Source organism: Cyprinodon variegatus, unplaced genomic scaffold (genome assembly GCF_000732505.1).
Source record: "Cyprinodon variegatus isolate N-32 unplaced genomic scaffold, C_variegatus-1.0 Scaffold29, whole genome shotgun sequence".
Taxonomy (NCBI): domain Eukaryota; kingdom Metazoa; phylum Chordata; class Actinopteri; order Cyprinodontiformes; family Cyprinodontidae; genus Cyprinodon; species Cyprinodon variegatus.
In genome coordinates, this window is record NW_015150482.1 from 299,095 (window position 1) to 313,842 (window position 14,748).

Sequence of the window (14,748 nt, forward strand, 5' to 3'; positions counted from 1 at the left end):
GGATGGATGGATGGATGGATGGATGGATGGATGGATGGATGGATGGATGGATGGATGGATGGATGGATGGATGGATGGATGGATGGATGGATGGACCAACCGTTCTACATCTTAAAAATATTTTTACTTTCAAAGCTTAAATTCCCAGTCTTTCTGCTAAATGCATCAATTTCTGCAACACTCCTTCCCTCCTTCCCTCCAAACCTTCATCTACATCCCTGCCTTCCAGCCTGTCAAATGTCCCACTGGGCTCATCGTTGTGGAAAATATGCTAAAACAAAGAGGGCAGATAGTGCTGTGATAATCCTAAACACAGCAGCTGGAGAATTATCCAGCCATTTGCTGGGGAAAGCTTTCTGGGTTTGCAACTACCTTCAAACAATCCTTGTGGTTGTTTACAGTGCAATGACCTTTGCTATCATGCTAAAATATTGATGGGATTTGACTTTTAATTGATATGATGCAAGAGGTTTTTCGCTTTTAATGCAACAGCGATACTTTGATTATCACATCCTGTTTGGAAAGGCATTTTAGCAAATTCCGCCAGGGCTCCTGATTCCTTTCAGATACGTGAATTATAGATGCAGTGAGCACAAGCGGGATGCAGATACTAATGCTATTAAAAGTGACAGTAACATGTTGCGAATTGAATCCTGTGTTGTAACAGTCTAACAGGCATTAACGCTCTATGTAATAGCATTGAGAGGCAGCAGCTTAGGACAGTCTTTATCTTCAATGCCTTCCTTTTTTTTCACCTCACCCTGGCTGCAGGCATGTGATGCCTCTAAAGGGCCAGCAGTCCAAAACTCCCACAATACATCAGCCACTCAAAATACTACACCGCTGAGTCCCACTGACAGGGAACACACCAAAATGTGCATGGCTGCTACTAACCGCACCTTAGTAAACAACATTCCAAGTTTTAAAATTATACCAAATATTTGAGGCACCAGAGCAGTGTTTGCTTTCAGCTCTCATGACTTGGCAAAGCTTGTATAATGGAAACTTTTTGGGCAAATTACTGTAAACCAAGTTCTGGTAGCCCAGTTACCTATATAGTCAGACTGTCTTTAGGCACCAAATCCCTCTGACTGTTCTGTTCCTAAAGCTGTAGGAAGATTAAACAAAAAACAAAAAAGATACATATCCAAAAAACAATACAAAAAGATGCATATGCTTTTTATCCCCTCACTTTCTAAATTTTAATCAGAAACAGGTTTTCCTGTTTTGAGGTGATTTAGGAATACTGCACTTATTTCTAATTACTATAAAAATAATGTTTGTTTTTTTTTCTTGACACTATTGTAATCCAGAAGTTATTTGGGAGAGGTCTTTTACAAAGCAAATGCAAAAATTTATTTCAATACTTTTTTACTGGGGCTGTTAAAATCTCAAACGCAATATTGATATCCAGGAAAATATGTGTCTATACTATTTTCAATGCCACTAGGATGAAAAAGTACTAATAATATAAGGTATGAAAAAACAAAGATTAACTGACCTTTTTTTCAATTTCACTATAGAATAAGCTTCCTCAACAAAACCACAGATGCTAGTTAAATAATAGTGGCTGGCCCCTCAAGTGGTAAGTCCTGCAAACAGGACGCCTGGATTCATATCGCAGCTGGGGGGAATGAGCTGCCAGGGTGGGTCCTTAGTCAAGACCCTTGACGCTAATGCCTGCTTTGGGGAGTGGCGGCCTAGTGGTTAGGGCATAGAGCTTGGAATCCTGAGGTTTTGAATTCAAGCCCCACTCCCAAAGAATGCCACTCTGGATCCCTGAGCAAGACCCTTAAACCTCACACTGCTCCCCGGGCGCCGCACAATGGCGTTAAATGCAGATGGTTGTACTCTGTACTTTTTACAGGGAAAAGTTCCATTGGCCAACAGGACATTTTCCCATGGCCCCTAGTGAATTTGGGAACTTTTATCTATTTATTTTAAATAATGGCTTCTTCCTCTCTGATCGGTCCTTGTTATGACATGAATTAATTTCCTGTATACAATTAAACCTTAATCAGCTTCAGATAGCAACATTTGCTACTTTTTTGGGGTTGATGCTGAAATTTCATACCAACTGTGACACAGGACCCATCTCCACCTAAACTGTCTAATAACTGCCCATTGCCATGATGTATCACATGGGATAAGTTTCTCTGAGGGGCCTTGGAATACACCCACTGGAGCAAACACCTTGGTGCATGTAAACCGGCTTTGAAGAAAGACATTAAGAGAAACATTTAATTTTTATTTTAAAAAAATACCCTTAATCCTAACAGACCCAAACACAAAAGTGTTCAGTCTGGAATGTCAAACTGTGAAAAATAGGTCATGTGTCTTTGTCTACACTATATCTAAAAATTGCTTTTAAACTGCAAATGTGAGCAAAAGCATTCAGTTTGTGGTTCAGGAAATATACAAAGAGTGTTTCTTTCTTTAGAAATGAAAAAAGAGAAACCGAGAGAAAAAGGTCATGCAAGCGGAGAGACACCTATCATTTGCCTCATGTACCAGAGCCAGAGGAGTTTCCTGAGGAAGGCTAGACTTTTAGTTTCTACTCAGACTGGCCACATTCATTGTTGACCCACAGAACTGACATTCCAAGAAAAAGCAGAGGGGGGATCTTTCACTTGGCTCCCACGCAGGGCCATCCAAAGGACACACATTTTGGCATATTTAACGGCACGCAGAACCACCCCAGCTTACATCATTAATCACTTGTGCATTCATCTAAAATGTGGTTTTAAGAGGAAGCACAAGAAGAGCAACCATAGCCAAGAGTAATTAGGCATGACTAACTTCAGTATAACAAAGATTAGAGATAGCCATGCTCACTTACCAAGGTGGTCTCCATGAAAACTGTTGTCGTGGGATGCTCGACTGTGGTGGATGAGGTCATGGTGTGCAGCAGGCGGCCAGATTTGACCCGTCTTGCGAACACTCACAATAGTGGCCTCCGACATGACCACATGGCCTCCTTGCTGCCTGTGGTGACGCTTCTGTGACTGTGGTGTAGGAGGGCTGCTGCTGTCGTAGGAGTGTTGGGAGTTCTGGGAATTCTGGGAAGGTGAGCGGCTCTTCTCTCTGAATGGCCGTCGGAACCCTGTAGTAGGACTCGGGGAGACGTGGCTGGACTGTCCAGAGGAGAAGTCCTCCTCGCTAGATGTCAAGTTCTCGTTTGAGCTGCAGTCTGGCGTGTAACCTCCACCTCCCCCTGCATCCTCAAAGCTACCTGGGGAGTAGGAGCGGCGTGGCCATGTCAGCAGGTGATCGTCACCTCCGCTGTGGTCTTTCATTGTGACCCCACTGCCGCCTCCACTGCCACCTTCACCCATCATTACCCCACCAACATAGACACTGGAGTAAGCCTGGAACTCAGGTGGCTGCCAAGGAGGAGGTGGAGGCTTGCCCCCATTAGCCCTCCCTGAATGCCGCTGATTGGGTTCCCCATCTTCGTATTCAGCATCATAGCCACAGGTGCTCTCAGTAGACCTTCCTCTATACACAGGCCTGGCCCGGAGCTCACCTGCCACTGTTGCCAGATTACCTGGGAGAGAGTGGAGGGACCTCTTTCGCTCCATCTGCATGGCCTGAGTACCCAGGGAGCTGATTTTATCTGACACATCCCGGTCGTTGACCCTGACCAGACCCCTCTCGTGATGGAATTCCATGTTGGTGTAGAACGGTGGGGGTGGTAACTGCTTTTCCTGACCCTTACCTACATCTCCACTTGAGTGAGAGTTGGCCCGTTTGATTCTCTCAAAGTTTGACCTGAGAGCCGCCACGCCAAGTCCCATCCCCAGTTTGTCTTTTGGGTCTGAAGGCAGCTCCTTGTCTGGAGGTGGAAGGGTGGGCCTACGGGGGGACAGGGCCATACCACCTCTCTGCTTAGATGGGGAGAGGCCATCAAGGTTGTCACAGGATGTAGACTCAGTTTGTTGGGGTGAGTCAAATGCTGACTCCAAGCCATCTCCATGGGAAGCAGACTTCCTGGCTGGTGGAGGCCTAGGTTTGGACCTGCTTGTACCATCTGCAAGCGGCTGAAAGCGACTCCGATCCATCACAGCATACCCACCAGTACCCCCGATTCCACCAGTCTCCTGCATGTGGGGCTGCTGAGATGGTGACTCTGCACCCTGAGGGGCAGCAGGGTCTACCCCCTCATTAAGAGGTGTCTTCCTAAAACCCCACCGCTGTTTGTCATAGCTTTTCCTCTCTTTGGCCAGGAGGGTTTGCAGATAGATCATTCGGAAACGCTCCTTGTTCACTTCTTGTTCAAGACGTCGGATTGACGCTTTGCACTTCTCCAGCTCCTGCTCTATACCTCCAATGGACCGCAGCTCCATTTTGGGGGGTTCCGAATCAGGGAACTGCGCTTTCCAGGCTTCCATGAATCCAACAGGCTCCACCATATTGTTCCTAACTTATTTTCCTTGATCAAGGTTTAGACACAAATGGGGGTTGGTGTGATGCCAAGGGCGCACCGTTTGACCCCAGAGTCCAGTACGCCACAGTTGTTTTATTTTTCTCTCTTCTTTCTTTTTCTTTACATACAAAACTGGTCAAGTCCAATAAAACAAACAAACAAAAAACGTGGGTTTGTTTGTTGTTTAGGAAAGCAGTGCGCAAACACACAGCCTAATAATTGCCTGTACTTGGCGAAGGTTGCGCAGTCGCATCCTGAACAAGAGAAACCGGCTGTTCATTCAGAGGGAAAGAAAACTGTCAATGCGCCATGGATAACAAAAAAACACTAATCTGGGGCAATAATAGTATTTCTTTTGCATATTTCATGAAACAAATTTTTTTTTAAACAAATTTCGCTTGGAGACAATGACACTATAGTAGGTCTTCGCGGGGTGACGGATGGGGGGTTAGACAGGACATAAAAAGAAAAAAGTAAATGAATCCAGCTCCTTTCACTTACTGCCACCGCTTCTTATTCCATCTTTTATAATTCAGCTGATCACTCAGCCCTGCGCACCGACTGTAATCCCAGGTGCAGCTTCTCAAAATAAGCGCCTTTGTGCCAGCAGTGTAGGTGGTGGGGAGGGGGGATGCATAGGAAAACCAGCAAAAAAAAAAAAAAAAGGCGAGAGGAAAAAACAGCAGAGGTTTTATTATTGATCCAAGCGAGCAGGTACGCCGTCACCAAAAACAGGTTGGTTTCCTAATGCCATATCTTCCCCAGCGCACCTGCTCGGTATTGTTGGATTTCATGTCTCCTTCCTTGGATTCATCTTCAGACGTGATGCTGCTGCTGCGCTGTGCGCTCCCATCTCCAACCAGTAAGACATTGGGGCTGGAAGAATGGGAGGGACCAGGGGGGCAGTGAGTGTACTGGTTAAAGAGACAGAGCATGGAAGCAACCCCTTCATTCCACTTCCAGATTTTATTAATTTCTCCCAAAATAAGGCTCAAATCTGCGATTATTCAAGCAAGGCTGTTTTAATTTTTCACTTACCCTCCAATCACATCAACAATCTAATTTAAATTAGCTGTTAAACACTAATAATAATTTAATCTCCAAATCTACAGGCTTATTTCTGAAATATTAATCTCCATTAATATAGTTTACTACCTTTTGGTTTATTTTTAAGACTGGTTTTGGCTTCTGAATAGTGAGCGCGGTTATCTGAATAGAATCTGCTGCCAAACTAACTCAACAGTGCCCCCTGGTGGGGGAAATATTTACCAAAACCGTTTCTATTCAGTGAGGAAAAAGTAAGAATTATCACAATTCCTTTTTAAAAACCCACAAAACTACAACTTGGAAATTAATAGGCCCATATTACTTATTATCAAAAGCCTGTATTTGAAAGTAAAAAAAAATCTTCACTCTCAGACTGGGATTTACAATTGTCACTTTAAACCCAGAGGTGTAGCTAGAAAATGTTTATACGGGCGGCCAGGCAATAACCAATGTACACTGAGGGGTGGCTGATAGTGGATAGGCACCAGAACCTCAGGGTCAGACCAAAGATAAGACAAACTATTTTTTCTTATAGCTTTTGCTAACAAATAGACACAGATATTTAAACTTTCTAGATAAAAGGTATAGTGGATTGATTCTTTCAGGTTTGAGTTCTGGGGGGAAAATCTTTTCTATTGTCATTACTTATCTACCTTTATCAATAATCATTCTGCAAAATTGACATTTACAAGTGCTAATATCTACATACTTTAATATGTTTTTATGAAAAGTTATTTGTCTAGGATTTCACTGAAGACTCCTGTGATAAGTTAGGAGTTACAGTTTTACCTCCTGCCACCAGATAGCTGCGGATATGATGTACCCCCCGGATGTGTGTCTGTGTGTTGCAAGTCATCAGTAGATGAAGAATGAACATATCAAGGTATTTCTGTATCCTTCTGACTCATTAAATTTAGAAACATTAATTCAATTCAATTTAGTTTATTTCTATAGTGCCAATTCATAACACACGTCATATCAAGGCACTTTACAGTTCAACCAGATCATACAGTCAAATTGATTCAAAGTTTTCTATCTAAGGAAAACCAGTTGATTACATAAACTCATCGACTCAAATGCAATCCCTCATTACATTACAACTCAAATTTTCTCTTTACCCCTTTAGACAAAATCTAGTTCTGAAAAGAGCATGAATTCTGTACTTATCTTTAATGTTAGTATGTTGATGTGCCTTTATGTGTAATTAACCACAGTGTTTTTGTTGTCAAGTAATTATGAATATATGAAAAAATAGTAATATATAATAAATTAAAATGTTTTGAATATTTCACTTGAGAGTATTACTGCTGCCACTGTCTGTATTAGAGGGAAAAAATGGTAGGGGTGGCCAATGATTGGCTAACATGGCCAACCCTGGCCCACCATCTAGCTCCTCCCCTATTTAAATCTTGGGAGTAATTTTTAAATCTGCATCATATAGATCATTCTAATTTGACCTGAGAAATTACCCACCTCACCTCAGTTTCACTAGTTCTATTACAACAACTAGTAGCCTAGGAAACATTTTCCCAACACAAGACAGTTAATATATGCCAGGACTGCCCCTGGACTTTTGCCCATCACTTACCCAGTAGATAACTGAAATTTTATTGAACTTTATTGACCTCATATTGGAGAAATTAACTCTCTGCATTTAACCCATCCCCCCAGGAAGCAGTGGGCTGCCATTGTGCGGTGCCCGGGGAGCAGTGTGGGGTTAAGGGTTTTGCTCAGGAACCCAGAGTGGAGGCTGTGGGGGAAAAAAACAGGTAATTTCAACCTTCTCAGAACACAAGCGCACTGCTCTCACCCACCAGGCCAGCGCTCCCCTTTACATGACAATAAACCTACCTATAACTTAAATTGGGAATACTATTATACTCATTCTCTATATGGAAGAAGAATGCTTTTATAATTTAGAGATCTTACACTTTTAAAAACAACTGAGCATGCACATTGTTTTTGTCTCTAGTTCTGTGCAAAGTTTTCTAACCTATTAAGCCCTACATGTTTTAATAGATTTCAGCCTGAAAATACAAACCTGAAATAAATAAAGAATAGCTCCACAGATATCTGGTCTAAAGGAAAATCGCTGGTACCTGTTTAAAAGTAAGACTTATATATATATATATATATATATATATATATATATAAACACAATTATTTTTCGCCCCAGTGAAATTACTACTGCAACTGTGTATGTCTGATTTATTTGTGATTAAATGAAATATTTTTTTTTTTCCAAGTATCACTAAATAATCAAAACATCCTTTTGAAAACTCAGATGCATCAGTTTCTATAAGTCATCATTTTGACAGACAAGCAGGCACGCCTGTCCTTTGGCAGATTAGTCAGATGTGCCAAAAGTGTACTAAATGTATTTTTACCTCATATAAAGGAATCTGCTCAAATAAAATACTGATATCCACTGAATTACTCTATGTGCATATAATCATTCAACCTTTATATACAAAAACTGTATAATAATCAATTTTAGGGATTTTTTTTTAACATAACTGAACAACAATGAGAATCACTCGAAAGCTCTTTCTCTACACTAGACATGATGGATTTGAGCAAGAAGATAGGATTTCCTTTTAGACTTCGTTTCACTGTAAAGGACCTGTAAATATGTAAGTTTAGGTTGCTCTAATACCATAAATACTTGCTAAAGGTATTTATGACCATGCCACATTCACCACTGTAAGAGTAAAAGTTGCCTTATTTTTTCAAATATATTATATATAATGGGTAATAATAACATATTCGTATATACCTGATGCATTGCTTATTTTAACTTCTCCAAATTAGGCTTTTCTAGTTTTAAAGCAAATATTTAGTTATGTAAAAACACAAGGAAGTTTTTTTCCCCTATGTAAACAGGTCTGGCTGCCTCTAAGGTGATGATGCCTATCTCAACATTTAAGTCAGTGGGAAGAGATCCATAAAAGATCTACTTTTTATTTTGAAATTATACAACCAAAGGCACAAGAGGGAGGTCTAAGAGCTTTGAAATATTGCACTTAGAGCAAAAAATAAAACGTTGACATATTTCAGACACTAAAAAAGAAAATTTTAAAAAATTACAATGGTAAGTTTGATTAAATTCAATCCTGTTAGTGCTCTTCAAGACACAGTCGCTGTCCAGCTTGGCCAAAAGGTAATGGCGTAGTATATGCCTTCAAAATAAATGCATCCCATTGAATACTCTTAAACCTTACACAGTACAAACCTGTAAATATTTATTCAGTGTGAGGAAAAATCCCATTTATTAGAAAACCCAGATCTCAAATTACCTAAGCTCACACAGTTCCACTTCAATACCAAATCCGTCTCACTGTAACGGTAGGATGGAAAATAGCATCCAGCTGTAATGTCTATTAGGGCTGAAACATTTAATGTGATTGTGATTAATCAATTATTGAAATAATCGTCAACTAATTAAGTAATCGATTGTTAACTGGAGTGTAGGGACTCTAAAACATGCCTTTAGCTGTCAGAGTAACCAACCTTGAGCAGAAATTATGCCAAAATTGTAATAAATAAAAAAATGTGCAAACATTTTTGCATTTAAAATAAAAAAAATTTTATCAGTCAAAATGCTCCACCCAGAACTCAAGTGGAAAAGCTTTGTTTTCATTTGTTTTAATTTTGCAAAATGTCTTCTTTAAGGAACATTTTGCATTAATTGACAGATTAATTTGCAAAATAATCGTTAGTTGCAGCCCTAATGTATACACGTAAAATAAATACATTTCATTCTAATTTCTTTGAGTAAGAGGTATTCTACTTCCAAAAAAGAATCTGAGGTCTTTTACTAATCTTTATCATGGATGCCACAATATATTAGTTTATCTTATTTTGGCTTTACCTGTATGAAAAAAACAAAACAGAGACAAATGAAATACTAAATTATTTTATTTACCTGAAACAACAACCTCAGTAATGTATGTACTGTACAATCATTATCAGCCTTCAGCAATGATTGACGTTTACATATGGTTATATCGTTTTTTTTTTTCCAACCGGGTGTCAGGAGATGACCATACAGGGTCCCTCACATTAAATCACAGTTTTACACCAGTTGATAAAGATACATAATTATAGGAATGTCAAGGCATAAGAAAAATTAAAAGGAGCTGTATTGCAGGTTTCACTGAGAAATGAGCGACAGTCTGTTAACCTAAACTCTCTAACGGCTAATTATGGAGTTAACTGGCAGAGTGAGCGATACTCTCACATTAGGTGATGTGATAAAAATAAGTTAAAAAACAAAATGCTATTTAAAAAAAAAAAAAAAAGCTAAAGTTAAGCACAGTCAAGTTCAGCATGAATCATTTATCCATGTCCAACATTGTGCAAATGACCCAAAACCATTACAATAAAAAGTGATTTTACAACTTTTCTTTTTCCTTCTTAAAACTCTCACGTCATTTTGAGTATATTATACATTAGAATCTATAAATACAAATTTGTAAAGCCTACATACAGCTGAAAAGCATGCATGAATGTTTTTTGTACACTGATGTACAGCTAAGACCATTCAACACAATTTTTTCTTCTGCAAAACTGATCTTATGCGACTGACGAGCTACTTATGGAAGATTTTCATGCAAGGAGGATTCAGGAGGGGATGTTTTGAGGACATCCCTGCACATATAGCTGGATCAATGTCCTACATTAGCATATACAGAGTTGTGTGCCACTGTTTGCGTTATACTGTGGGAGGGGGAATTGGGGGCAACTAGCAGGATAATTGTACACATTTAGAAAACACCTTCTTATTACCCGTGTGTATGTATGCTGCTGGTCGTCACGGTGTCTGCAGTGAGCAAAATTATGCGTATAAGCAGTGAGCACACACCTAGTGGCAAGATGATTCTCCAACTTCTCATTCTGCTCTGATTGCCAAGTTTTTATGAAAACCGACCTAGGAGAAAAACAGAAACATCATCAGAGAGCAAACCTAAAAAATGAAAAAGTATATATATACATATATGCAAAATGTGTATTTGAGGTTTACTGTATATATTTAAGCAAGTGTCAGAGGTGAACAGTACAGCACACGGTGACGTTCACTAAGGTGAGATGTGGTGAATGATGCCATGATTACTTCTCTTGCATATGTATATTCACATATGAAGATATATCTGCAAAATGATTGCATCTAAATGAAAGAAAATGCTGAATTGTTTCAATAAGGGTGTGTTTTTAATGTACAGCGCCTTTAAAGGTTCTTAAACACCTTAAACCCTTCACATATTTAGTAACATTCAAGGCACAAACTTTGGTGTAATTTTCTTTTGATATGAGATACCACAAAGCAGAAAATTGTTACAGTGGACAGTTTTTTTGGCCTGTATTTGTATTCAGTTACCACTGAAAACTGTTTTATTTGAAACAGTATTACAGCTGTTCTGACTGCCTTAGACTTTGGGGTTATGGACCCCAAGCTTTTAACAACTAAACTAGCACTAATTAGACCATTTTCCAGAAATATAGTTTAGCACAACTGCATACAATAAGAATCCGCCAAGAGGTGTGTGGTGAAGATGGATGGACTTCAGCAATCCACAGCTCAAATTATGTAAGACAAAATGTAACTAATTGTCTGCAGCAGGAACAAGACGGTTGATAAATGGCAGTTAAAAACAAAGTAGACTGAATCGCATAAACCAAAGCATATAAATAAGAACGATTTAGTGAAAGTTTGCAACTAAATCCAACTGAGATTTAGTAAATAGCGGAAAATTGATCCAGAGAAATCAATTTCAAAGAGGGACAGATTTAGCGCCATCACTGTAACAAATTAAGTTGTATAAAAAGCTATTGAGTCCATGTTCCTCCCACTTAATATTTATGTACTTTGTGTTCGTCTTTCATGTAGAATACACCAACGTTTGTAGTTGGAATTGACTAAATATGGAAGAGGTTGAGGAGTAAGAGTTCATTTTTAGGCTCAGTATATGGTGGATATAAGAAATGGATACTCACTCTAATGATAGGAGAGCCAATGGAAGGCATTTAAAGAAAAAGAAGCACACCTTTGTTAGGGCAAACAGGCAGTGAGAACAAACAGGCTTCTACCTAAAAAAATGCTTTAGTTCGGAAAATATCCACAAATTCAAGTTAATGGTCAAACGTCTCTACTCTCGAGTCTGAAAACCTAAAGCTTTGATGTTTCTTAAATTATGGTAATATATACACACAAGAACACTGGAAATTATAAAACAGCATCAAACATAAATGAAGACAGACAACACTTGATTCAAAGGGTGATATGAGTGTATTTCTTGTGTAGAATAAAAAAAAAAAACGACAACACATTTGGGGTTTTGATCTGCAATCAATGTTCATTTGGATCACTTGTTTTAGTATTTTATTTTGTACTGTCCTTTGAATCAAACACTACGGAGATGGTAACAACAAACAGCACCCAGCTCTGTCGCTAATGTAAATTAAGTTAAAGAATGTCACAATCAATACAAACAAGACACAACTTTAAAAAAAAACGTTAAAGGGGAAGGAAGATGTTTTTATGTTTTCTGCACAAGAAGGTAGGGGGCACACCTCAGATGTTATCTTTTAACAAGACGTGTTGAGGGAATCATCTCGAGATGAGCAAAAAAATAAAAAAAGAGCATTTTTTTCATCATATTGAGGTAGCTGTGCTCTGCCCAGTGCAGAAAAAAATGACTTAATTTTAATCAATATTAAAAAAAAAAATGATTACACAAAGCTGTTTATGCTTTAATAATGGAGGGGGACGTACACATCTTAAATTAGAAATGAAACTGGGTATAATTCATGCATGGTCACAGGACATGCAGCACTTTTTTGTTTCCCTGTTTTGTTTTGCCGTTTCTTTAAGCCGAGCATCCCAAACCTTTCCCTTGTTTCTTGTCTGCCAAATGGAGCTTGTCCTCTCAGACAGTTTTGAATTTATACTAAAGACACAATGGTAAACAAAAAATAAATCAAGGCGGTATCTCTAAGCCACACTGGTTAAACAATTTACAAAGCCATTAAAAAAAATGCATAAAATAGTGTTCAATCTCTGTACAGATCAACTGATTTGATATCTTCAATTTGTGTTCCGAAGAACAGGAACCTAAACAAAATTATAACAGTAGTGACATGGGACAGAATGCAGATCCTAATAATTAAAACATACCTGCAAGGCAACATGACAAAAAAAAAAAACTGGCACAACTATTTTTTTCTTTTAAACCAGCAACAAAGTCCAAAGCTATGGGAGTCACTTCAAGCCTCAGCCATTCCCAACTCAAACAGGCAACTTAAATGTTAACTCTTTATATTATTTGTTGCGTTTCATGATTTACAGTTGGTTCTTCTCATGCACTCAAGCTCACACATTCACACAATCACACACAACTAACTCTACAAACGCACACACGCGCGTGCGGTAGCTATGGACAATTAGGAAGGCAGAGAGATGCACAAGGAGAAGTGATGGCAGTGGGTGAGGGTTGGGGGAGGAATGGAAAAAAAAAAGTTATGGTTGTGCTAAAGTCAGTCAAGACATGAACATATCAGCCAGGTTAGTGTCAGAGCTGTAGATCCAGAGGACCAGAGGGAGGGAGATGGCCACGAATGGCCAGGAGATGCCCTCCATACATGCAAACAGGGAGCAGCCTTTGGAGCTGGCGGGCCTCTCCAGCTCTCTGCCGCGTTCCAGGTAGTTCCTGGAGGCAAACTTGAGGAACTCGTCAAGCAGGATGACAGGCAGCGAGATCTTCAGCACCATTAACCACTGGGTCAGATTGAGAGGTGTAATCTGGAAGATGATCTGTGATATGAAAGAAGAAGTTAAGCTTCCATTGCGAGGGTTTATAAACTACAACACTACAACTATATAATGAACTATGTCCTACTGGAAGAGGCTCCACATAGAGGATGAGGAAGTGAAGGGACATGGAGAGGCAGATGGCACCCAGCAGCCACACATTCTCCCAAGGAGGCATCCGCAGCAGCGACTGGTTCTCTGACACACTGTGGAGAACAGGCGGAGGTGTTCAATAAATGGTCGCTAATAAACTTTTCTTTGCCTTCAAAAGTTGTTCTGTCCTCCTGCATCAACATGTCACCTTGCAAAAATATTTATAACCTTCAAGTTTTCAGCATTTTTTCTTATTATAACATTGAAAGTTGTAAGAAACATGCTTTTCGAGGGGTAACAATGAAATATGTGTAAAACCAACCTGTTGAGGGCGTTGCACATTTCAATAGTAACCAGTACCGACAGGGCCATAGTCATGGGGTAAGGGGATTCAAACACCTTACAGTCCACACCCTGGTAGTCTGGATTTTCAGGGCCACATTGCAGGAAATGACTCTGTAAGATATGAGAGATGATGAGAGATCAGAGTCTGGAGCTAATAGCAAAGTTGCATTAAGTAAACACGAGGCAAATGGTAATGTCAGAGGTTAACACCTACCAGCTGGTAAAAGGTGATCCTTGGTCCATCCTCAGCAGCAACAAACCACCAAGCAGCAGCACCAACTGTAGCAGCTCCAACATAACCTATTAAAAAGAGACAAAACTATGAAAATGAAATGGAAGGCAAAAGCAATATCATGCAGGTTTCTTTATTTAACATGGTGTTTGTATTTTTTCAAGAAGAGCACATTGCATAGTCATGCATTGTCCTAACTTACACCCAATGGCAAGGTATCTGAAGAAAAGCCATCCGGAGATGAGGGGCTCCCTGGCATTCCGTGGAGGTTTGCTCATAATATCCAAGTCAGGTGGGTTGAATCCTAAAGCAGTGGCAGGCAGACCATCGGTAACCAGGTTGACCCAGAGCAGCTGGACGGGGATGAGAGCCTCAGGGAAACCCAGAGCTGCTGTCAGGAAAATACTGCAACCACATGAAGAATAATTGTCAAGAAGGAGAACATTGATGGTAAAACATATTTATATCTAGAATTGGGAGTATTTAATAGGGAACATCAAACCAGCTCTCCTTACCAGACAACCTCCCCAACATTGGAGGAGATGAGGTATCTGATGAACTGCTTCATGTTGTTGTAAATGGCTCTGCCTTCCTCCACCGCAGCTACGATGGTGGCAAAGTTGTCATCAGCCAGCACCATCTCTGAGGCAGTTTTAGCCACAGCCGTTCCTGAGCCCATGGCAATGCCGATCTCAGCCTTCTTCAGAGCAGGAGCATCGTTCACACCGTCGCCAGTCTAAACCCAAAACAAAGCCGGTCAGCAAAACATATTTCCTGTAACTGCTACTGCTGTGACTT

At 39.9% G+C, this 14,748-nt stretch overlaps 2 protein-coding genes across 3 annotated transcripts in view; both read right to left on the minus strand.

Moving 5' to 3' along the window:
* LOC107100088 (breakpoint cluster region protein-like) overlaps nucleotides 1-4,586 on the minus strand; it is a 99,568-nt gene extending 94,982 nt beyond the window's left edge. Inside the window, exon 1 of the mRNA XM_015398455.1 lies at nucleotides 2,840-4,586. Within this exon, the coding sequence (XP_015253941.1) occupies nucleotides 2,840-4,412 (1,573 nt within the window). The 5' untranslated portion in view covers nucleotides 4,413-4,586. The remainder of the gene's footprint in view (nucleotides 1-2,839) is intronic.
* Nucleotides 4,587-9,400: 4,814 nt separating this feature from the next.
* atp2a2 (ATPase, Ca++ transporting, cardiac muscle, slow twitch 2) overlaps nucleotides 9,401-14,748 on the minus strand; it is a 30,704-nt gene continuing 25,356 nt past the window's right edge. Inside the window, exons 18-24 of one of the 2 annotated variants that reach the window (XR_001481995.1) lie at nucleotides 14,466-14,686; nucleotides 14,153-14,355; nucleotides 13,933-14,018; nucleotides 13,696-13,829; nucleotides 13,369-13,486; nucleotides 11,468-13,283; nucleotides 9,401-10,403 (exon numbers count right to left, since the gene is read on the minus strand). Coding sequence is in view for 1 of the 2 variants with exons in the window: in XM_015398754.1 (XP_015254240.1) it covers nucleotides 13,011-13,283; nucleotides 13,369-13,486; nucleotides 13,696-13,829; nucleotides 13,933-14,018; nucleotides 14,153-14,355; nucleotides 14,466-14,686 (1,035 nt within the window). In the remaining variant the exon portion in view is untranslated. Of the gene's footprint in view, nucleotides 10,404-10,917; nucleotides 13,284-13,368; nucleotides 13,487-13,695; nucleotides 13,830-13,932; nucleotides 14,019-14,152; nucleotides 14,356-14,465; nucleotides 14,687-14,748 lie in introns of those variants that run through there. The other variant, XM_015398754.1, reaches the window with a different exon arrangement.